The 22,865-nt window shown below is 44.5% G+C and overlaps 1 protein-coding gene across 15 annotated transcripts in view; it reads left to right on the top strand.

Annotated features, from left to right (window-relative positions):
• Positions 1 to 22,865, top strand: part of sox5 (SRY-box transcription factor 5) — a 222,283-nt gene that overhangs the window by 167,615 nt on the left and 31,803 nt on the right. For 11 of the 15 annotated variants that reach the window (XM_069520277.1, XM_069520276.1, XM_069520280.1 and 8 more), the window contains 3 exons: positions 9,684 to 9,770; positions 14,989 to 15,161; positions 16,459 to 16,527. In XM_069520277.1, the coding sequence (XP_069376378.1) occupies positions 9,684 to 9,770; positions 14,989 to 15,161; positions 16,459 to 16,527 (329 nt within the window). The remainder of the gene's footprint in view (positions 1 to 9,683; positions 9,771 to 14,988; positions 15,162 to 16,458; positions 16,528 to 22,865) is intronic. The other 4 variants (XM_069520279.1, XM_069520273.1, XM_069520271.1 and 1 more) reach the window with 1 other exon arrangement.

Genomic DNA, 22,865 nt, shown 5'->3' with positions numbered 1-22,865 from the left:
CATTGCACATGTTGAGGATGATATTATTTAACCCTGCAAAGCTCCTTCAGAGCAGAGGAAACAATATAAATCTGCTCATTACTTGTAAATGGTAATAGTCTGTATTATTTTATGGTTTTCTACAGTTTTTGTCATTCAGCTATTCACACACATTCATACAGTGCATCTGGGTGCAGTACTTTCTCTTTCACACATCACTCACACACTGAGCCTCAGCGTCTTGCCCAAGGAAACTTGCGTATAGATCGAACCACCAACCTTCTGGTTTGTGGACCAACTGCACTACTTGTGTAGTGCACCTTGTGACAAGCAACCCTTCATTTGTCAATTAGTTGGAGAGGTTGTTTTTATTCATTCATTCAATCACTTGAGCAAAAAGATTTAAGCCCCACATTTGTGCCTCACTCTTGCTGCAGTACGTTCACTCTGCAACTCTGTTATTGTCATTAATTTGTGTAAGTTCTGCCGCTCCTATTCGTTTGGCCACAGATGGCAAAGTGATCTAAAGTTGACCTAACCGGCAGCATCAGCTGTTATTGACGAGGCAAATTTCATCCACCAACCAACCAGTTTTTTTTCTTCACCGAAAAACAATGTGATCTTTCCAGGAAAATAGTGCGGTAGGAAAAGGTTTCCAGGGAGAGACGTCGACGTGAGCGAATAATTGGTGCACAGTGACTATTAGTGCTCTAACAGGTCAGGCACACAAACTCTCGCAGGCGCGCACACACAAAACCCGAACACACACATGCTAGTCAGCAGAGCATTCCAGGGCTGTTTAGACTGTTGTTGCCATTGGTCTAATGGTTCTCACATGTCTGTCGCCCCATCTTTGAGCAGCACACAGGACAATGTGGGCTATTATTAAGACTCTACAACGCGCTCTGTATCAAGTCGATCGACGCACAGATGGAACAAACATTCACACATAGAGAAGAAAGAGACGCATATCAAGATTCAAACACAAACATGAGGCAGAAGTGTGTGTGTGTGTGTGTGTCTGTGTTTGTGTGTGTGTGTGTGTGTGTCTGTGTTTGTGTGTGTGTGTGTGTGTGTGTGTGTGTGTGTGTGTACATCTGTTTGCGCTTGTCTAACTGCAATAGGCGGGTCCTGTCGCCACCGTCCAGCAGTGCGAGTCCACTCCTAAGCCAGGCCAGCTGTCAATCAAACAGTCGACACAGGGCCAGAACTGTAGCATCAGAAATAACAGTCTTCACCCATCAGTTTCACATGCACACGCACAAACACGGCAGCTCAGGGGAGGTTAAAGTCACAGCTCAGCCCTGTTTGAATAGGCTTCCAACATGCAAAGCAGCATTAGGGTGTCAGGAGTGTCTTGCTGTTCTGTCTGTCTCTCTGTCATTGCTTTGACAGGCAGACAGAAAATGTCAAGACTCACAAGAGGGAACGCAGCACTTGTGTGTGTGTGTGTGTGTGTGTGTGTGTGTGTGTGTGTGTGTGTGTGTGTGTGTGTGCGCATGTGTGTGTGGGCACTCTGTGTCTGTCTCTCTCTCTCACTCATAGTTAATGCGTGGGTCACTTCTCCTCCTATATACGGCAGGCCCAACACACAATGTCTTCTTTTGTTGTCACGTTAAAGTGATGCAATAAAGCTGTGCAATGACAAGGGCGGCCCGGGGGCTGCCGCAGCGACAGAGGCATTGAGTGTGTGCGGGTGCACGTGCGTGTTCGTGAGTGTGTGTATGTGGAGACAAGAGCGCTGAAGAGGGGTTATTGCCACGAGACAGATTGCAAGTGTCATTTTCCATTACAGCAGCCTGAGCCACTGTGTACAACACACACACACACAGATGTGCACAGATACACATGCCTTGGCCTACTTTAACAGGATGCTTTTGACAGGGAGAGATGTGCGTGCATTAAGAGAGTGCCGGACCCGACTATTTAACCCTCTCCTCACCCTGACACCAGGCTGAGAAAGCTGAATTTGCACAGACTCACACCTTTTTCTTTTTTGACTTGTCTGATTGGTTCATTCACAGGCTGTTGATGTCATTTTGGTTTTCCCACAAAACCTTCTAGATTTCAAGAATCAAGTTGTTGCTGTAATGGTAAGTTATTGATTTTCATGGTTTAGTTGAAAGATTACATCACAGGCTGAGAAAAACTCATTGACCTCCTGCACTTATGACAAAGCCTCAGAACACATTGGGCTGTTTTGAAAATGTGTCGTCACATTGAGTAGGTGTTTTTTTTTTTTTTGTTTCCAGTCAGGAACTGCAATTTTTTCACCTGGCAGCAAGAAGAGAGCAGTGTTACAAAGGAAAACATTAAACACACTGAGTGTTAATACAGTGAACACATTGAGTCTTAAATGCAGCACGAGCCATTGTTGCATGTGGGCCTCTATTATCTATTCAAATGTCTCTCATGAGGCTCTGTTTGTTAACCAGGCAATTAGTGGGCAGTATTTGGTGGTTATCAGTACCACAGTTGACACTTGGTCTCTTCAGTGTGTAAAGCATGAGGCTGTAAAATGAAAATGGGATCTGTGCTCGGTCCCATAGCTTGTCCCTAATAAGGTGCTGTGGCAGCGGCTATCAGGGGCCGAGGTGAATTAGTCCGCAGCGGATTCAAATGTCTAGATGCTATCAAACACCCTTTAATGATAATAGAGGTCACAAAAGCAATTGGGAAAATTGTGTGTGTGTGTGTGTGAAAGGAACGTTTCTCTGGTCCCCTGCAAAAAAACTCAGCATTAAGATAGCATCGCTAATTTCTCCATCTCGGCACAAAAACAACATGCAGAGGAGGGAGAAAGAGAAAAAAAACACACACACACACACACAAAAACAACACACAAGCAAAATGAAACAAGGAAAGTTTTTCGGCGACTTTCTCGAATGTCGCTCCAGATTTTGCCCTTCATCGTTCTTTCACAATGTCGCGCCCTCTCCGCTGCTATTTCTGACTGCCAGTGTGTGGATCTGGCTCGCTGAGATTTCATGCCAGTGTAAAAATTGGCTGAGGGTTTGGTTCAAATCAAATTGGACATAAGCACCCACAACACCATCTGTTAGGGAAAGGCAGTGGAGTGAAGGGCAGAACTCTGTATTCAGATAAATGGATTTCCAATTTATTAAATTGTTGACTGACACCCTTGTAAATTTTCACTTTACACGCCGCAGCCTATTCTTGGAGCATCACGTGGAAACATGTTGCTATAGTATACATCCATTAAATTCCTAATATTAGAATGAAAAGATCTGGCTACATCTGTTGTTTTGTGAGTTAAATTTCTTTTTATACTTTTGCCCACGAGAAGAAAAAAAACAAATTTGTCGCTTTTTCAAGTTTTTTCATTTTTTTTCTAATACTGTCTGGCTTTAAATAGACAAAAATAAAACCCTCTCCCTGGTTAGTCTTCAGGTGTTTTGGCAAGTGATGTTGTGTGTGCGTTTTCTGTTAACAGCTGTGTCGCCCTGAAATGTGTTTAGAGACGTGTCTGTGATTGTCACAGTACTTTAGGGGGGGACCATATGTCCCCTGTCACCTCACCCGAAAAACTTTAACTTTACTTTGGAAGGTGAATATCACACTCATATAACTCTCAGAAGTGGATGTCATGTCGCTCAGCGTGTGTGTGTGTGTGTGTGCGTGCGCTGATGTCCCCCTAGCCTGCCTACTGGTCTGGATGTTTATTAATAAATAAACTTGGAGCAGCTTCTGAATGACAAGTCACTACGGACAGTGAGACCAACCAGGGACTAGCACACACAGTGTTTCTTTCTGCTGCGATCCCCTGCTTCAGTGGGAGACGGGGAGCACTGGAAGGAGGGGGTTAGAAAGTAAGGAGGAGACGAAGGATGAGGAGGAGGAGAGGGATTTTAGTGTTTACACAGAGGCCCAGCCACGGCAGCAACTGTTGCCAAGCACTGTTCTCCCCAACAACAAGCCAGTAATTGGTACTTTCAGCGGCTAACCTTGCGGAGGTGGTGGTGCGCTAGGACAAAAAGCTTTTTGATACATCTCCCTCTCTATCTCTGTCTCTCTTTCAATCTGCCATATATGGCCCGTGTGTATTTTTATTTTATTCTTTTGACTGCCCATAATCTTGGCACGGCCCTCCTTCGCTTTGGAAATGATTGGCCTGCCTTTAGAAGGAATTGATGAAAATGTGTCCAGACACATGGCCCAGCTCAACCAGACATGAATTGATCATCAAAATATCAACATCATCATTTCGTAATGGAGTTGTGTTGGCTCCGTCAGCGTGGAGGGAGTAGCCGGGCTGTAAAAAAGCAGAAGCCGTGGTATCAAGAGGGTGTAAATAAGTGAGGAGTTGTTTTTTTTCTCAAAATTCTGCTTTTATGAAGTTTCTTTGAACATCTCCATCATGTAGAAGATCCAGTCTGTTAAAAGTTGTAACATTTTACTACTGAAAGACTTCACTTACCTCAGATTATCTAAATAGTAATGCTGCTTCCCAGCTTTTTGTTATTTTTAAACCACAGTTCTATACTTTAGAATGGTGAATGCTGTTGTAGTAGGTGTTGAGACAAGTAAATCTATAGCATACTTTAGTGCAGCTTGGATCTATATTGAGCAAACTATTTCTATGTCTGTGCAGGTGTGTTTGCAACCTCGCCTCTCACTTGCCCCAATTTGTCTTTTTCTTTAACCCAAATGAAGACGTAAAGGTTTGATTAGGGCAGAATAATAATACAATTTTACTTGATTCAGCTTATAAAGATATTTTTCAGATTCTGCACAGCTTGCTATCTTCGGTGAAGGGTTTGCAGTCACTTCCTAAATCTAGGTGTCTTAAGTCTCGGCCAAAAGCATTGCACATTTTTTGGGAGGCATCTTTCTGAATATAATTGAGGTGCCAGATATTATTGCACTTTTTTCTCTTTTACAATTATTATTATTTAAGTATATCCTTCTGTATTTAAGACCTTTTTTTCTTATCACGCAGCACGTTGTACTTTGTTTTGACAATTACATTCAAAATAGAGTTAATTATTATTACTATTATTATTAATCTAAAGAATGATGAGTGATTCAGGTCTGTTGTATTTTATAGGGTTAATAAACTTAAGTTAACCTGGTTCAAGTGTTTGCATGTCAGGTCCTGTGCTTTACCTTAAACTGCTTTTAATCTAATATTTGGGTCACGTGTAAACATACTCCTTCTGTCTCTGCCGTGGCCGCCAGCTATTCTCACCACACGTCTCCGCTCCTCACTCTCTCCCTCCCTCTGTTACTCCTTCCCTCCATCTCAATACTTCAGTGTTCAGGGTGGCAAGTCTTAGACAAACTCCACCAGTGCTTGTATAATTGCTTATTCAATGCTGACCCCTGCTCAGTTTTGGGGGGAGGGTGGTTGATGAGGAGGAGGAGGAGGAGAATGGAGAAGGAAGGGGTTGGGGGGGAGTAGCTGGAGCCTCCCAGTGGCTGCCAAAGCCCAAGTCAATGTGGAGTCTGTTTTTTGGGCCGGCCACAGGTCCCAAGCCAGGGCACTTTCCTGTGGGCCCACCTCCTCCTCCTCCTCCTCATCTTCACTCTCCTCCTTCATCCTCCACCCTCCTCTGAGCCCGGCTGGGCCTGGCGCTGGCACAGAGGTCCCTTTGTTGTGTACCCGAGAGCCTGGGCTCTCTCTCTCTTTTCCTCCCCTCATTCTCTCTCTTTCTCTTCCTCCCTTTCTCTCTCTCTTTTTCCACACACCCACCACCTCCCCCTCACCATCCTCTCCCTCCCGTCTCCTCTAAAGGTCTCCAGGCTTCACAAATATGAGATAATAGGAAAAATAGAGCTGGCCGCTTGTGGTGACTCAGGGCAAAACGTCTGAGTGAAAAATAGAGAGTGAGTGAGTGAGAGAGAGAAAGAGAGAGAGAGAGAAAGAGAGAGATGGTATTGTTAGTGAAGTCGGTCGGAGTGAGCTGGACTGAAGTTGAGTCTCCTCCCATCCCTCTCTGTCTCTTTCTCTCTTTCCTTCTTTCTCCAGCAGCTTCTGAACCAAAAGCTCGCTGTGGATCCAAAAGCCGAGTGGGGGCTCACTCTAACACACACACACACACACACACACACACACACACACACACACACACACACACACACACACACACACACACACACAACACACACGCTTACACACGCTGTTTTCACTCTCTGTCTCTCTGCCTCTCTCGGCAGGTGGATGGGGTTGTTTTGGCTCAGCTGCAGGGCACCAGCTTGACTCCGTTTGAGCCAATGAGCCAAAATAATAGCCGACAATTCCAGAGTTATTGTCAGCGTTTTCCCCCCTCTGCTTTTCCCAGAATCCCTCTCAGCCGTGCGGGATCAGAAATCGGAACATCGCCCTCAGATTAATTAATTATGGCGCTTTCGCATGAAAGTACGCCAGCGGGATTCGCAGTCATATACTGTGTGGTCAAAACAACAACGGATGGATTTTCATCTTAAACCCCTCCGATCTGTCCAGGCCCAAAGTTCCCAAAGATGCCTGTGTTTTCATATTTATATCTAAGTGTGCCTCTTTAAAAAATACTTAAGGAGAAAGACAAGAGGTGCACTGTGGAACTAACACTTCCACTTCCTTTCTCTCCATCTTCTTTTAATTTCCCTCACCCCTTTTTTCTTGTCAAGTGGGAGGAGGGTAACCTCCTTCACCCTTGCCTCCCAACACCCAACCCTGCAAATATGCGGCCCACACCCCTGCGTGGGTACCAGACTCAACCCGCTTACCTCACAAAATGCTAACACACATGTAGACATAAAGTACCTTTGCGCTCGTGCACACACACACACACATTCAGTGTCCCATACGTCACAAGAACAGGGAGTAGCCTCACTGATTTTCATGGAAAGTGTTGTGCTGTCCTCCTTTATTATGTGATTCTTGGCCCTAATTATCAATAGTAGACGCTCGCTTTGTTTCCATCCAACTGTCAAGTGAATTTTGTGAAAACCCTATGAAAAGTTGCAGAACATAAAATTTGAATCATGTGCATTTCCATCCGCTTAGCTGAAACAAATAAATCTGTGAATGTGAGAGACGTGGAAAGAGTCATTTAAGAATGGTTCTGTATCAGGGGAGTAATCATTGTGCATTTCATATTCTAACTTAAAGACAAAGATGAACAAGTTGTGTGTGTGTGGTCCAGGTATTACTCATGTTGTGAGGACCTTAATCTATTTACACTCACATTATAGTGGCTTTTCTTTCTTATGGGGACAAAAATACAGTCAGCATCATGTACAGTAAATCATAAAATTTTTAATGAAGAGCTGTTTCAATGTTAGGTTAAGGTTTAGGTTAAGGATAGGGTTAGGCAAGTAGTAACCATGGTTAAGGTTAGAGTGACAGTGGGGGTTCATTTCACATTGAGATCTCATCGATTTCTCCTCTCTTTTCTTTTCTTCTCTTCTCCTTCTCTTCCCACCACTCATCTTGCCCATTTCCTCCCATTTTTGTGTCCGCCACACAATGAAAGAGCCTCTTGGCTTTTATTAATAGTTAAAGTGGCCCTGGTCTGTCACTGGGGACAATGGCTGCAGCCCTGTTAATAAATAAAAATAATAACTAGGAGATGGAGAGAGAGAGTGCAATGGAAAGAGAACAGGCGACACTGCCATTTGTTGTTCCCTCTCACTTGTCAAAGCTCTTTGGCTTAAAAGCCTCTGTCATTGTTGAGGGAGAGGGAGCTTGGGGGAGAGATGAGAGCGAGAGACAGAGAGGGAGAGAGGGAGTGCCCGGGCCTAATAGCACCTGTTGGGGTGATGGTGAAACAGCTGTCACGGGCGGGGGCGAGAAAAAGAGCACAGGAGCGCAGTCATCTTCTACGAGTGTTTCCTTCCCTCCGCGCTGTTTTTGCAACCGCTTCTCTTTCTATCTAAACTCTACTCATCCTCCTCCTACCTTTATCCCCATCATCTACTCAGCTATTCCTTGAAGGCTTTGAGAGGGACGCGGCGCTAAAACTTAGTTTACTGACTAACTGGGTGAGTGCCAGCGTTAAAACCACAAGGACAGACCAGTCAGAGCGCAAGGTTGGAGGGAAGAGAAATAGAAGAAGTGAGAGATGGAGTGGCTTCAAGTTGACTATTCAGTATTGATCTTTGAGTTGCAATTGTGCGCTCAGTGTAATCAATGGAGCGTGAATGCTCTTGTCTCAAAGCCAGAGGGAAGAACCTGATTCAGGCCTCTAGGGAGGCTGCAGGCACACACACACACACACACACACACACACACACACAAACACACACTTAGGTATATGTAGGACACGCTGCTGTGCTTCATGTGTGTCTGAGGAAGCCTTGCACAAATCTCGATTCTCTTTGCATCACTTCCTTGTTTGTTTGGAATCATGTGACATTTCAAATCCCCCAAATCTCCAGGTGGTTTCCCTTAATCTCTCCATCACAGATGGAAAAAAGAGGGAGAAATAGAGTTTAGAGCACAGATTTTTGTGTTTGCATGATGGGTAAAAGTACCTTGATTTGTTGTGTGTCACAGAAAAAGCACTAAGATCTTCAACTCAATACACCTGACAGGAGAACCGTCTAATACCAGCAAGATTATGACTTTTTTCTTAAATTAGTCTTGTCAGTTCGGGGGGAAATAATCCAGGAACAAACAAACTTTTCAGCTGCTTTCAACAGTTTCCAGAGTGTATATATATATAGTGTGTGTGTGTGTTGGTTAATCATCCCTCTCAGAGTGTAAATCTTTCCTTAGCAAGGACTTGCATTACTAGTGCAGATGGCTCCCAGTAAATAGAATACACTCTCCCTCTCGCTCTCTCTCACACACACACACACACACACACACACACACACACACACACACACACACACACACACACACCTTTTAGTCCTCCTTTGCCTGATCATCTCATCACTTCCCTTTGTCTATGTCAAAAAAAGACAACATGGTAAACAGGTTAATGGTGGTATTCATATGTACATGTCTGTTTGTGTGCGTTTAGTGTGTATAGAGTATGTGAACACATCAAGCATTGAATCTCCATGTGTGTGCCCTCGTGTGGCATTTCTCTTTACCCCCACTGTGTCTGTGTGTGTGTGTGTGTGTGTGTGTGTGTGTGTGTGTGTGTGTGTGTGTGTGTGTGTGTGTGTGTGTGTGTGTGTGTGCAAACATCCATGTGTGAGCGTGGCCATAGTTAGCATTATAATTAGTGATTCTGCGTGTGTGTGTGTTAGGGTCTGTGGAGTGTGCGTTGAAAACAAAGCACTAGCTGATAATGTGTCCATTGTGGCGGGTGCATTAAGGCCCTCTTTGTCTCAGGACCCACAGGGCTAATGATTCTCTAGCAGCAGGTGAGAGGGGAGAAAAAGCCTCTCGCTCTTTCTCTACTCCTTTCTCCTCCACTTGTCTCTCTCTTTATCTTGCTTCAACTCTCTCTCGCTCTCTCTCTCTTTTTCTCACTTGTTTTTGCTCTTCAGATTTCCTCTCTTTTTTTTCGATTATCAGCTCCTCTCTTTCCACCTCTCTCTCCTGCTGATGCGACCATTAGGCTGAGCTGCCGCTGCCTTTATTACAGCAAATGGACTTTAAATGAGCTTTATTGTCATGTTGGCCAGCCAACTGAATCCCTCTCCCTCTCTCTCTCTCCCCTCTCTCTCTCTCTCTTTCTCTCTCTTTCTCTCTCTCTCTCTCTCTCTCACTCTCTCCTCTGCCTCCCCCCTCCTCACCTAAACAGAGGCCCCCAGCATTGAGAGGCTGTTGTCCAAGGACTGGAAGGATAAACTTTTGGCCATGGGCTCAGGGCACATTGGAGAAATTAAAGGTACGGTACGAACTAAGTAATGACACACAACTAAACTACAGTGAGCTGCAGTTAATTGTTGATTGAAGACATGTCTGAAAAATGTCCATAAATCTATTTAGAAATCATCAAGAGACTCATTTCAAATTTATATTTGCTTCATTTTCTTCAGTGTCAAAAGTAATTGGTTGTCCCTATCCACGGTTAAAGTGTAAACAAAGTGCAAGTAGTGAATGCATCTTGTCATTACAGTGCAGATTAACAATAATTTAAAGAGATAAGTGGAAAACCAGGCAATAATAGGATGTAATTAATTACATTTACTCAATTACTGTAATTACTAAATTACTTTAGTACATTTTTCATGTGTCTATATATTACTTAAACAGATTGGTTTTTGTTACTTTCCACTTTTACTCCCCTATATCAGCAAATATCTGCTATTTCAACTGCGTTCAATTTTTACATTGCTTTTATATATTTTTTAAGTAATCAATAATTAGAGGGGAATCCACAAATACTACATTTTTGTCTATTTATTTGCACTTTTACTTAAGTTAAATGCTGGAGTACTTCCTCAACTACTGAAAATACGTATATAACTGAAAATAAGAATTAATGCCTGTGTAATATGAGCAGTGAGTACAGCATATGCCTGAAAGTAAAGTGAAAGGAATCCGTGGAAAATCAGGTGAAATAGAAATAAACAGAAATGGACTGAATCCAGTTGAGCTGGAGTCAAATGAACCGAGCTGCCCTGAACTGAACCAGTCTTTGTCTGGTGTGTTTAACCAACAGGTCAGAAAGTCAGAGATGTCTCCGCTTGTTCATCAGCTCTGTGTTAATCTCAGTGTTAATCACCCATTTTATCCACACCAGCCGCTCTAAACGTCTGAGAGCGAGGCAGACAGAGTAGAGCAGAACAGAGCGCTGGAAAGGAGAGGGGAACGAGAGAGCTGCTGCGCTGTGAGCATGCGGCAGCAAGAATCAGCCAGAGAGGGAAAGAGGGAAAATGATGTGAGAGAAGCAGAGAAAAAGAGAGGGAGAGAGGTGGAAGGGACTTGCTGTTATTCCCTGTAACTCCAGGGCAAAGCTGTCGTTCTCCACTCGTAATTGAGCTTCATTAGGAAGCAAAGCAATATGTAATCAAAGAGGCTCGCAGAGCGGCGTGGTCGTCGAGAGGGGGCTCCATTGATCAAACCCCCTTTTCCCAGCTCCCCGTCGCGCTGACATTTCTATGTAAGGGCGTCCCGCTTGGCGCACCACACACCAACAGCTGGAGAGCAATATCAGGAACATGTATGAGAGCATCAGTGTGTGTGTGTGTGTGTGTGTGTGTGTGTGTGTTTGCGCGCAGTGTAAGTGTGCATGTCCGTTGTCCAGGGCTCTGTCTTAAGAGTGCTTACATAATAATGTGTTTCGGTGAGTGTGAACCATTATTGGCTAGTATTGTGGAAAGTGCACGTACAGAGGTTTGTTTCAAGTGTGTGCGTGTGTGTGTCAGTTCATCCCTTAACCCCCCCCTTACCCTCAATCCATTTCCATTGAAGAGCTTTGAGTGTGGAACAGTGATTTGGAGCCACCACCTCCCGCTCTGTCGGCCTCCAGTAAAAGGCCCCATGCAGCTCCCATAGAAAAACTCACACATGTACACATAAGTCACGAGCATGGAGCCTGTTATAATGATACTTACTTAACTCTGTAACATTTATAACACAATTACCCTCAGTAGAACTTGTAGAAAAGCTGACTGCAAACTTGTGCAGCTCATTTTACTATCAGTGATCAGTGTTTTCCTGTTCTTCTTACATTACATTAAATCTGATGCTTGCAAAAGACTTCAATATAACCCAATTTAAGTTCTTATTTTTTGTGATGCTATTGATCAACTGAGACATGTGGGGTAACGGCAGTATTCTTAATAGTGGTGGCCAGAAAAATGTTGGGGGAAAAACTATAATATTAACAAATAACGCTGATTATAATACTCAGTAAAAACATTAAGGCAAGATGCAATAAACAGCGATGGTAAGATACTCGGGCTACAAATCATGTCACCAGTTCTGTCACCACACAAGCCATGTACTGGGAAAATCAGGTTACCGCAAACCATGTTGTATGCGCTTTAATCAAACCTTAATTTTATCAGGTTAAAAAATTAACTCAATTTGATAATTTGCAGTAATATGGTTATCATGCTCATGTAAATGTATTCTCAATATACTTGTTATACTTCCAGACTGTTTTCCTCCGTTGACATTCTCAGTCTCCACCTCCACCTCCCCTTCCTCTTCTTCTTTTTACTCCCTTATCTTCCCTAAACCATCTTCTTCTCTCCACCTCTCATTACTGTCTTATCCTTTCCCTCCGCTCTGCTCCTTCTCTCCCTCCTCAGCTTTCTCATCCCCACACCTCCCTCCTTACCGTGGGGGAGTTATCAATGCAGCCGGGGTCATTAATTAGTGGCGCGAACGTGGTGACAAGTATTACATTGTTACAAATTGGTTAATTACGCCATGGCGAGTTATGTGTGCGAGAGAAGGAAAAAAAAGAGTGGGGTTGGTGCTGGTCTGGCAGGTTTGTAGGTAAGCACAGGCCGCAACAATCTGCCTAAGGAGGAATGTGTGTGAACCGATGGAGGAAACCAGTTATCGATCCACCTGCCCGCCTCGCAGCAGCTGAGGAAACAGGTCGACGCAAGGCTGATTTATGGGGCTGAACAAGGGAAAATCTGAATGGGTGAGACAGGAGCGGCTCGCAGCTTCACAAGTTTTCTCAAAGCTTCGTCTCAGTTAGGAAGCGTGTTGTTTTCCTGGATTCTCCCTCGTCTTCTGCAAATAGCCTGGTTTACTGATGAAAGATCCACAGCTGAGAGGGGGATTGAGAACAGCTTGTATGAATGAAGGAAAAGACTGGCTGTATTCTCTTTCGCACCTTACTACTCAGGCTGCCGGGTAAAAGAATGTCCCTCCACCTGGGCTGGCGCACACACACACACACACACACACACAGCTTTTGCACAGAAGAACCTACTTTTACTGTGTTTGCATTTGTGCATGGATGTGTGTGTACACGTGCAAAGGGGGGCTTAACCCTAAAACGAACCCAGCAAGAAAGACCCCTTTGATCCATCGTTTCACCTTTGCAACACCCCCACCCCAACTACCACCACCACCCTTCGTCTTCTCCCTCTTGCCCCCTTCCTCCCCCACCCCCATCTTGAACAGGCTAACGTTTTTAACACAAGGCTCTTTCTTGTCTTGGTCAGCTTCGGCTACACACACACACACACACACATACACACTCTCTTTCTGGCTCTACAAAGGTGGGTCTGTGAGTTAGGACAGCGGCGTGTTTATTTTTCCAGTGGCCAGCGCTCCCGACAGTTGCCTTTATTGTTCATTGTTGGCGGATGGATGTAGTGTGTGGGGGGGTGTTGGTGGGCAGCTGAGGGGGGTGGGGGGTGGCAGTGGCTACCAACAGGGAGGACAAATGGATAGTTCTCACCTTCCCCGCACGGTCAAAGTGCAGGTCAGCGGCCGCAGCTCGCCGCCTTTGCTCCCTCTGTCCCCTCGTCTGACTCCACCCTTTCATCTCCCCTCTTGTGTTTTATCCTTTCTCTCCTTTCCTTCCCCCCTCTCTTTCTCGCTCTTTCTCTCTTCCTCATCTGGTTTGACTGGCCCAGGAATGTGGCCCTGTTAAAGGTAGCAGCTGAAGAACAATAGAGGATTGTGCTACTCCACACATGCGCGTACGCACATGGCCATGCACACTCACACAGACACAGACTTAGACACACACACACAACAAAGTCATGTAGGCAAACATCGGTACATATGACCAGACATGAGTGCACACACTCGTGCTGATTGTGCCTCAGTGTGCCTCTCTCTAACTACATCCTGTTGAATGATTTAGGCCTTGTGTGGAAGCGTGTGTGTGGAAGCGTGTGTGTGTGTGTGTAATGGAGCTGGTATGTCAGGATCTAAGGAGTCAAAGGTCAGGCCATGCTAAATGTGAGCAGGAGGTTGGCTGACTGCAGGGTAAACACAGACCAGACACTCTCCTTCTCTCTTTTGCTCTTTTCCCCCCTCTCTTTCTTACACACACACACACAGACACACACACACAAATACAGCATAGAAAAAAGACAAATCCCTGAATTTACCCATGATTTACCGCCAAATAAAATAAAATAATTTGAATTTTCCTCAAGTTTTAGTGCTAAAATGTAAAATTTTAAACCTGGCTGAAGATTTATTGTGTTTGTTAAACAAGAATGAATCTGGCTCCGATTTCACATTTGTTTTTCCACCAGATTTTGCCTGTTTACAAACGCTTCAGTGCCAGATTTATTCTCTTCATTTCAATGGCGGCAGTAACGGATGTGGTCTCGTGATCACTGCTGTGCCCAGGGAAAGGAGTCCACATCTGGCTTTACAACTCCACATGTAGCACATATGCCCACCTTCCGCTGACGTGCCCCCCTCCTGCCGTCCACTAACCCCTAACCAGTCATATATTAAGTTGACCAACAAGCCATGGATAGCGTTGCACCGCTTTGTTGTTCCTTCCTTGTTTCCCTCATGCCTCTGACCTCCGACCTCACCCCCACAATCCTTTTTGACCTCACCGCCACATCTCAGCTTGAATTTTAAAAGTAAATATAATTCCAACCTTGTATCTCGTATGTTCACGTGACCATGCATCTTGATTATGTTGAACTTTGCCGTATTCTGATCTTAATCCAATACATGAGTGCCTTTATTTCACTAAAATCTATTTAGCTTAAACTAAATAACGGTTATTCCTTTGCAGGATATTCACTTTATATATTACTTTTGAAATTTAAGGTAGAGAAAAAGCAATTTTACTTACAAGGAAAAGGAAAATCAAACTGCAGATTACTGGTGCCTTGCTGAAGGACACAACAGCAGGCGCATAATTAACAACATATCTGCAATTTGACTGAAGGGTGAACCACAGATCCCAGTCAGCAGTTGTAGCATTTGGTTTATTGTCTGTCTATTTGTCTGCTACATCTGAACAGCTTTTAAAGTGCATCATAGTTTCTTTCACCAAAACACTGCAGAGACAGTCTTTCTAGTTGTACCAATCAGGTTTTAATAGCCCAGTTTCATTGCGTAACCTCAGCCGAGTCTTGCTCTCTTCTTCAAAGTGCTGCCATGTCACCTTTGACCCCTTTTCTCCCCCCTGCTCTCTTCTCTTAACCCAATAGGTACCCCGGACAGCCTGGCGGAGAAAGAGCGCCAGCTCATGGGCATGATTGGTCAGCTGAGCAGCCTGAGGGAGCAGCTCCTGGCGGCCCATGAAGAGCAGAAGAAGCTGGCCGCCTCGCAGATGGAGAAGCAGAGGCAACAGATGGAGCTTGCCAAGCAGCAACAGGACCAGGTAGAGGAAGTGTTTTTAATTTGGAAATATGATGTGTGCCTACACTGCAGAAAAACATCCTACCGAATCATGTTGTACAGTTTGATTTTGCAAAATGAGAGAAAAATCTTATTTCCAACCAGATCAGTGCTCCCCTGTACATATATTGAGTATTTGGGCAACCTGCCCATAGTTAAAAATACAAACTCTACAGGTTGAATTTTTTTGAAAACACATTTTCTCTTCAGTGATACCACCACATCTCTATCCTCTACTGTCTCTTTCAATTACACACACACACACACACTCATGCATGGCACATACATCTCATATAGTGTACATGGAGCCAGAGATGTGCACCTCTGACAGGTTGAATTCAGGGACATTGCAAAGGAATGCGCTGAGGTTATGTAGTGCTGAAGTGGATATCGCTGACACACACACACACACACACACACACTCCAAGCTCCCAGGCAACAGTCTGCCAGGTATTTGCATAGAGAAGGGTTTCCCTCTTTGTTGTGCTTTTTTGCTCCTGGAAAGAACAACTTACACACAGGAACACAGCTGTAAGGACAAATCACCTGTGACAAACACAATGCCGTTCAGTGCCCTTGGCTAAATCCTGTACCAGTGCACATTCAATGAGTCTCGCCGTATGAGCACCATGAGTAGTGTATATGTATACTGTACACTTCCATAATGTGCTTCCATTCCACTGGATGAAGCACAGTTGTCTGTGCAGAAGTTAATTATAGTTTTTGGGAATGTAGCTGAGGCGTCAATGCAACATAAGAGCAAACAAAAAAATGGATAATAAGTAATGAATGAAAATTTAATAAGAGGGGATGTTGTTGAATAAAAATTGAAATAGTTGATTAATAATTTAAAAAATACATATTTACACTGGCTTTACATGAAAATGTTAGCTTGACTATCATTTATTTTTTGTTCATCCGAACAGTTGTGAAAGGATTTTAGAAGTTTTATAAACCTGAAGAAGTAAATACTGATGTACAGATTTCTTTCAGACAAAAAGTAGCCTATTTGAGATTTGTTGTGTCCTGCTCCGTATCAAAATGACAGAGAATGCTGTCAGTAAGTGTGTCGGTGTGACACTGATGTCCGTTTGGCGATGAGCTGAGTCCAGATGAGATGAGCTCTTCAATATTTCATCGCAGGACATCGGCCCTGTGTCATGCAACTGGGGCCTTGGAAACCTGCAGATGTGTCACATGTCCCCTAGGCCCTTTGCACACACACACACGTACTATATATACTGTACACTCGAAAAGTATGTTCTGTGCTCTGTCCTCAGATTGCCCGGCAACAGCAGCAGCTTCTACAGCAGCAACACAAAATCAACCTCCTGCAGCAACAAATCCAGGTGAGGCTGGTGTGTGGGGGTGTTGTGGGTGGAGGGGAGGTTCAATTTTGTCTCTGTGATTGTTACAACTTTTCTTTGCTCAGCCATCAGCATTTGGGACCTGAATCAGCTATGACTTATTACACCCCCCCCCCCTAAAAACACACACACACGCCTGCACACAAGAATTCACAACCTGTGTAATCACTTAAAAGTGGTCAGTCTGTTTGGAGAAATCAGGAGCTGGGAGCTGGCAAGAACAGTGTGCATCTTAAGTCTTTATTATATAAATCAAAGTTTACACATCAGAATGTCAGTGAAGCACACTTCTCTAATGTTTATTCCATTCTGTCTGTGAGTGATTGCTGAGGTTTTTGCACAGAGCGCAGTAGATTGGCTCACTTCAGCGACAGCTGCGTTGTACAAATCTAGAGAAGGCAACTCGGCCAGAAGACACTGGTGAGATGAAGAAACAGGTTCCAGGAAAATCCGTTTTTATTTTTTTTATTTTTCTGGGGGGGGGTTGTGGCAACAGTAGAGAGATGTCAAAAAAAGAGGGGAGGGCAGGATATGCCGAATGACAGGTCAGGACGCTGAAGTTCATGGTTGGCTCTGACCCTTAACAGTCCATGGTGATTTTGGTATGTGGTATTTTATTTGGTTCAATTTAAAATGGAAAATAGCACTAATGCTACAAATGAATCGCCTATTTTTTGGGTTTACCTGCGTTTAAATAACCTACATATACCTGCTTATTTTGGTGTAAAAGTGGTAATATTTACCCTGTATCTTTTACAACCTATCCTGCAGAGTTATGAAAACAACAGTAGATAGAATACGGAATTTTCTGGCTTCTACTTCTACACACATTTGGTGTAGTAATCAGCTTGTTTTTCTACCCTCATGACAGGGCAGGATTATTTACCCTCTGCTTTTTGTCACCTGAAATGCACAGGAGTAATTCACCTCACCAGGCAACACCAGGACACACAAACTGAGTTGACGTCTTATTTGGAGCCACCTTGTTGTGAGCAAGATGTTACATAAATCAAATCATGTCGCTTATTCACACACAGTCTTATCTAGACAAAAATATCGACTAAGTAGATGGAAATAAAAGGTCTCTGTCTTTAGGTTTAGTGAAAATGGGGGTGGGGGCATATTCACTTAAAAATGGAACTATTGTCCTTTGGGGGGGGGCTACACTGGAGCCTCTATGTTGGTCCAGGTGGCTTGGACCGAATAGCCCAGGCCTTTGTAAAGGCAGACGACACTGAATTTTGAGCTGAGAAAGCCGCGCTTTGTGTCATAAAGAGACACCCTGTCCAAGAAGGAGCGCGCAAACACACACACACACACAGGCAGACACACATTCCCTTTCCTCCGGAGAGTTTAGCCATGCACAGTTTGTGTGATAAGAGACCTTGTGATAGCATGTGTGTGGGACGTGTGCCTCTGTGAGTCCACGGTTCTGCGTAAAGCAGCTGTGTTTATTTGCTTTGTGCGAGCTAAATTCGGAATTGTTTCTGGGTTGGTTTTTTTTGTCCCTTTGACAAAAAAGAGAGCACGTTTGTTTCTGAGGATTCCTCTGTGCATTCTTGAGCGTCCATCCCTTCACCCGTGCGTGTATGTGGCATGTGTGTGTTTGCCGCAGCTGTGTGTGTTAAGCTATAAACACGTCCGCTCATGATTCACTCCCTCACGACCCCGCCGAGACAAAGCTCTCTTTTCCCATGACTTTGCAACCTTTTCCCAAACAAGCGTCTCACCATTGAACAGGCCCCAACAATAGTTTCTCACAAGCAGGGGCAGCTGTAGGCAGCCTCGTTAAGAGAGGGACACAATCAACAGGGGCTCGTCATTGGAGCACAACACATACACACACACACACACACACACAAATTCACGTACATCGCACACATCAAAGTATGCACAAACACAGACAATAATATGAAATATGGGCCTTGATTCGCTCGCACACACACATGTCGCAAGCAGTCACAGAGCGCGCTGCACTCTCGCCTGATGATCAAACACACACTCATCATCAAAGACTTGGTTGAGAAATACACTGCTTAATCATTCATGAAGAGATTGTCCGCACAATCCCACAATACAATGGCCTGCCAGAGAGAGGGCACCAGGTTCAGTATGTTGGGGTGTGTGTTTGTGTGTGTGTGTTTTTTGTCTGTATGATAAGCCCCTTGTGATTGCATTTCTCCCCAACAAGGCTGAGTTCAGCTGTCCCTCCGTGTGTGTCTGTGTGTGTTTGTGTCTGCGTGCGTCCTTGGCTTTGTTAGACCCAAACCCCGAAAGGCCTGTGAAGAATGCTTTCAACCGTCCACTTGGAAGAGGTGATGAAATGAAATGAATAATCAAGCTCATGAAAAAGAGAGAAGAGTGACGCACATCTTTCCCATGAAAGGAGGACAAATTATTTATTGTCCTCGTGTCCGGTTTCCTATTTTTCGCACCCCGAAACCCAAATCAAGCTACCGATATGCATGTTAGCGTCAGTTATTTAGGCCAATGGCACACGCCGAACGCGGTGCGGGCCAACAAGCATCCGCAAGTTCATTTGCAGAGACAGGCTCAGCAGCAACACCAGCTAATGACATACAGTATAAACAGCACACACACAGGGATGCAGCGTTCATTAGTGTTCTCAAATCACTAATTTATTCTACCTGGAATTATCCACGAATTAGCAGCAATTATGATTAATTTATTTTCACACACACACACACACACACACACACACACACACACTCACTTACATGCAGTTGCACACACATTGTTCAAGGATTCTTTTATTCTGCATCACCTAATCCTGGCGTAACCCTTGATCTTCTCTTTAGTTCATGTCCTGAATTTAAACTGAGTTTAACTTTAACCTCTTTAGTGACAAATCCTAACCCTTAATCCAAGCCCTGATTCTAAATTACCCTTAACCTTAACCCAACTGACTTAATCTAAATTTCAATCTTAAACTAAAACCCAAAGCCTGACCTTAAAACCTATCCCCCTGGGAAAGTAAAGAAGAAGAAAATTGACCATTACTTTGTTGTTACTTCATTTTGTTCAGTCAGAGGGTAAAACTAGGAAAATAAGAACATGCGTGTAAAAAAAGACACACAGACACACTAAAACACACACACACTCACTCCCACCCCCCGCTAAGGGGCTTCTTGTTAGGCTGGAAGGGGTGACCACATTTCCTCAAACTTCCCTTTGCTTTTGCTCTCGTCTTCTCTCATTCTAATTAAGTGACTTGTCTCTGAGGCTCCCCTCGGTGTTGCCGGGGACGACTGGTGCTGCTGCGCTGGGAACCGCGACGGGGATGAAAGGAGCTCACCTGCCGAGCGGCTCGGAGCTTACCTTGAGAGCATGCACACATTTTCATAGAATAGACACACACACACAATGTATATTGAAACAGAGAGATGAGGGGACAAAAGTGTGTCCTGCCTAATTAATCAAAACTCACTCAACCAAAACCGCACACGCACACAAACACTTGCGAATATACTGTCAAACGTGTCTTACTCTGTGGTGGTACCCTCGTGTGCTGTCTTTTATCTCATCAAGCTCCACCGTTGCTGTAGGTGGGAGTCGGCACAGCATACAGAGAAGAAGAGAAAGTAAGGAAGAATGAGAAAATGAGTGAAGCCACCTGATGCTTAGACTGGTTGAAGAGAGGCTAGACATGCTGGCGATAGCAGCTAACAAGCTCCCTATTAAGGCTAATCTACATTGGTAACTCAATCACAAAGACACACACACACGCCTCTCAGTGTGTGATACCTGACGCAGTCACAAGCACAGCCTGTGTCAGTGCCAGTATTTTTCACTCTGTGGTGAAGGAAAAGCAGAGACTTTATAAAATAGCCTGCTTTTCATTCACTTTTAAACACACACACACACATATACAGTACACTGCATACACACAACACAACACCAGCACCTCTGTACTCTGTGCATAGGAGCGGCTAACCCAATTGACTGTGTAATTGTTTAATCACTCCCATTACACCGCAACCAGTGTAATTTGTGTTTTACTTACACACTGTATGTGTCAATGTGCACAAACACACACACACACACACACACACACGCACACGTAAGCTGGACCACGACCAACCAGCCATTCCCACTGAGACCTACCCTCACTCACATGATGTCTCTCTAATGTACACACACACACACGCACACACGCACACACAGATGTACCTGTGTGAGTATGTGTGTGTGTGTCCTAGCCACTGCGGTGCCATTGTGACACGAACCGTTGCCCTTACACTCACAGCAGGCTGGCCTCTAATAGCCCCCGTCCACAGCAACTTAATGGACAAATATTAAAAGCCAGCTCTCTCTCTCTCTCTCACTCTCTCTCACTCCCTCTCTCTCTCCAAATTAATTATTGGTTCTATCGCTCACACGTCCCCTCTTCAGCGATAGGTCATCCAGGTCTTGCATTAATTGCCGGAGCATATGGTTGCCAACAGATTTTAGCTGTGGGACTCGCACTTAAGCGGGGGCTATTTTGCGCGCTCAGATGCGAGCCATATTGTGCGGCGCTGGCAGCTATTGTTCGGCGCATTAACTTCATAGAGCTAATTACTCCCCAATAATAACTTTACCTTGGAGTTTTTAGCGCGCTGCGTGCCAACCAACCTGTTTCGCACCCCATATGTTAATTAGCGGCCACATCTTCATTATACCGCAGCGGCGCTTTAAGTTCAAGCTGTGCCGCCTGGCGCGTGGTGAACGCAGCCTCGACTCGTTGCCAATTATCCAACTCTTACTCCCCTCTCCGTCTCTCCTTCTCTCACTCATTCTCCCTCTCTCGTTCGTTCTGGTGTCCCTCTTGGTTGTTAGTTTTCTGAGAAGTTTTCTCTAGCCAGGGTGAGTCGTCAACGTGACTATCTTTCCGTCCTCTTTGCTCCTGTGAAAGTTCTCAGGAAAAAGTTTCGCACTCTTCCGTTTTAGTATATGAACCTCTCTGCATTCTGAGTGTTTTTCTTTGTTTTGCGCTCCGTTAACGCTGATTAGAGGATTTTTTTTTCAGACGAGTTTTGTTTGTTTCAGGTTTCTCTTCTAGATGTGGAGGAGGGGTGCGGAGATAAAACGTGGAGCCCCTTCTTCTCCACGTCAGCAGCCCACAGTTGTAGCAGTGTGATGTTTTGTCTGTGTGTGTTGTAGGTTTTCATGTTCGCTTTGGGCCTGATGTGAAAGCGAAGCGGAGGAGTGCAATATTCCCCAAAGTGCCTGCTGTTTGAAAAGTGCCTTTCCCTTTATGTGGGATCTGGAGATTGTCTGATAGATGTGGCCTCACACTTCCTCTCAATCTCAGTTTCTTTCACCCTTAAGTTCTCGTGCAGAACTCTTTTGTCAATTAATTTCTTTGTCTCTGATTCTCATTCTCTGATTCTGGAGAGCTCTCTCTCCACGTCATTCCTTCATCTCACTTTCAAAGTTTACATTATGATCGGTGATCATGTGGCTAACATACAGAGCCCGTAATCCTCTTTAAAGTATTGCATTATTGTATATCCAGTATAAGGATAAATATCAGATTAAGTCATTTTGTAGGATGGCAGAGGAATGTAAATAAGAAGGAATGCACTGGGGGCCATGGTCAGGGAGATGAGTCCATTCCAGTGGCAAGTAGACAAACTCCCCTCTGTCCCCACCTTCCTCACCCTCTCACCCCTACACACACACACACACACACACACAAACAGTTCAGACAGTTTTAGATGAGTCCCTTGTTGCTCATTGTTAAGCTCAACTTGTTCTGACCCATGTTTTCTGCCTCATATATGTATATGTGCACTTTACAGGTGTGTGTGTGTGTGTGCGTGTGTGCGTGCGTGCGTGCGTGCGCCGGTGTCAGTGTGTGTGTACCAGTGAGCATGCTAGGGTAGCGGTGCTGCTCATCAGCTCAGCAGCTGTTACACTCATATCTAACTCAACTATTATAACAACAACATATGGGAGGGATTGACTCCTCCATACACCATCCCTCTGTCTCTGTGTGTCGTTATATTCCGGTTTTTCTTTTCTTCTTTTGGGCCTTTTTCTTGCCATTTTGTTCCTTGTTTTCCCTTTTGCTAGATCTTCTTATTTCATTGTGGAGACTTGTGTGTATTGTGCCACAGTTCTGTAGGCTGATAAATGTCTTCCCATTGTGTGCCAGCTTTTTGTTACGAGACAGAAAGAAGCAGAGATAGACAGGAGGGATGCTATTAAAGGATCTTTTATGATATTTTCATCTGCAAAGAAAGAACGCTAAGCCATGTGCACACACACACACTCACACACTCGTCATACAGTATGTGTGCAACTGTGTCTATGCA

The sequence above is a fragment of the Paralichthys olivaceus genome, chromosome 23 (assembly GCF_024713975.1).
Source record: "Paralichthys olivaceus isolate ysfri-2021 chromosome 23, ASM2471397v2, whole genome shotgun sequence".
NCBI classification, from domain to species: Eukaryota; Metazoa; Chordata; class Actinopteri; order Pleuronectiformes; family Paralichthyidae; genus Paralichthys; species Paralichthys olivaceus.
This window is presented reverse-complemented; position numbering and strand designations above follow the sequence as displayed.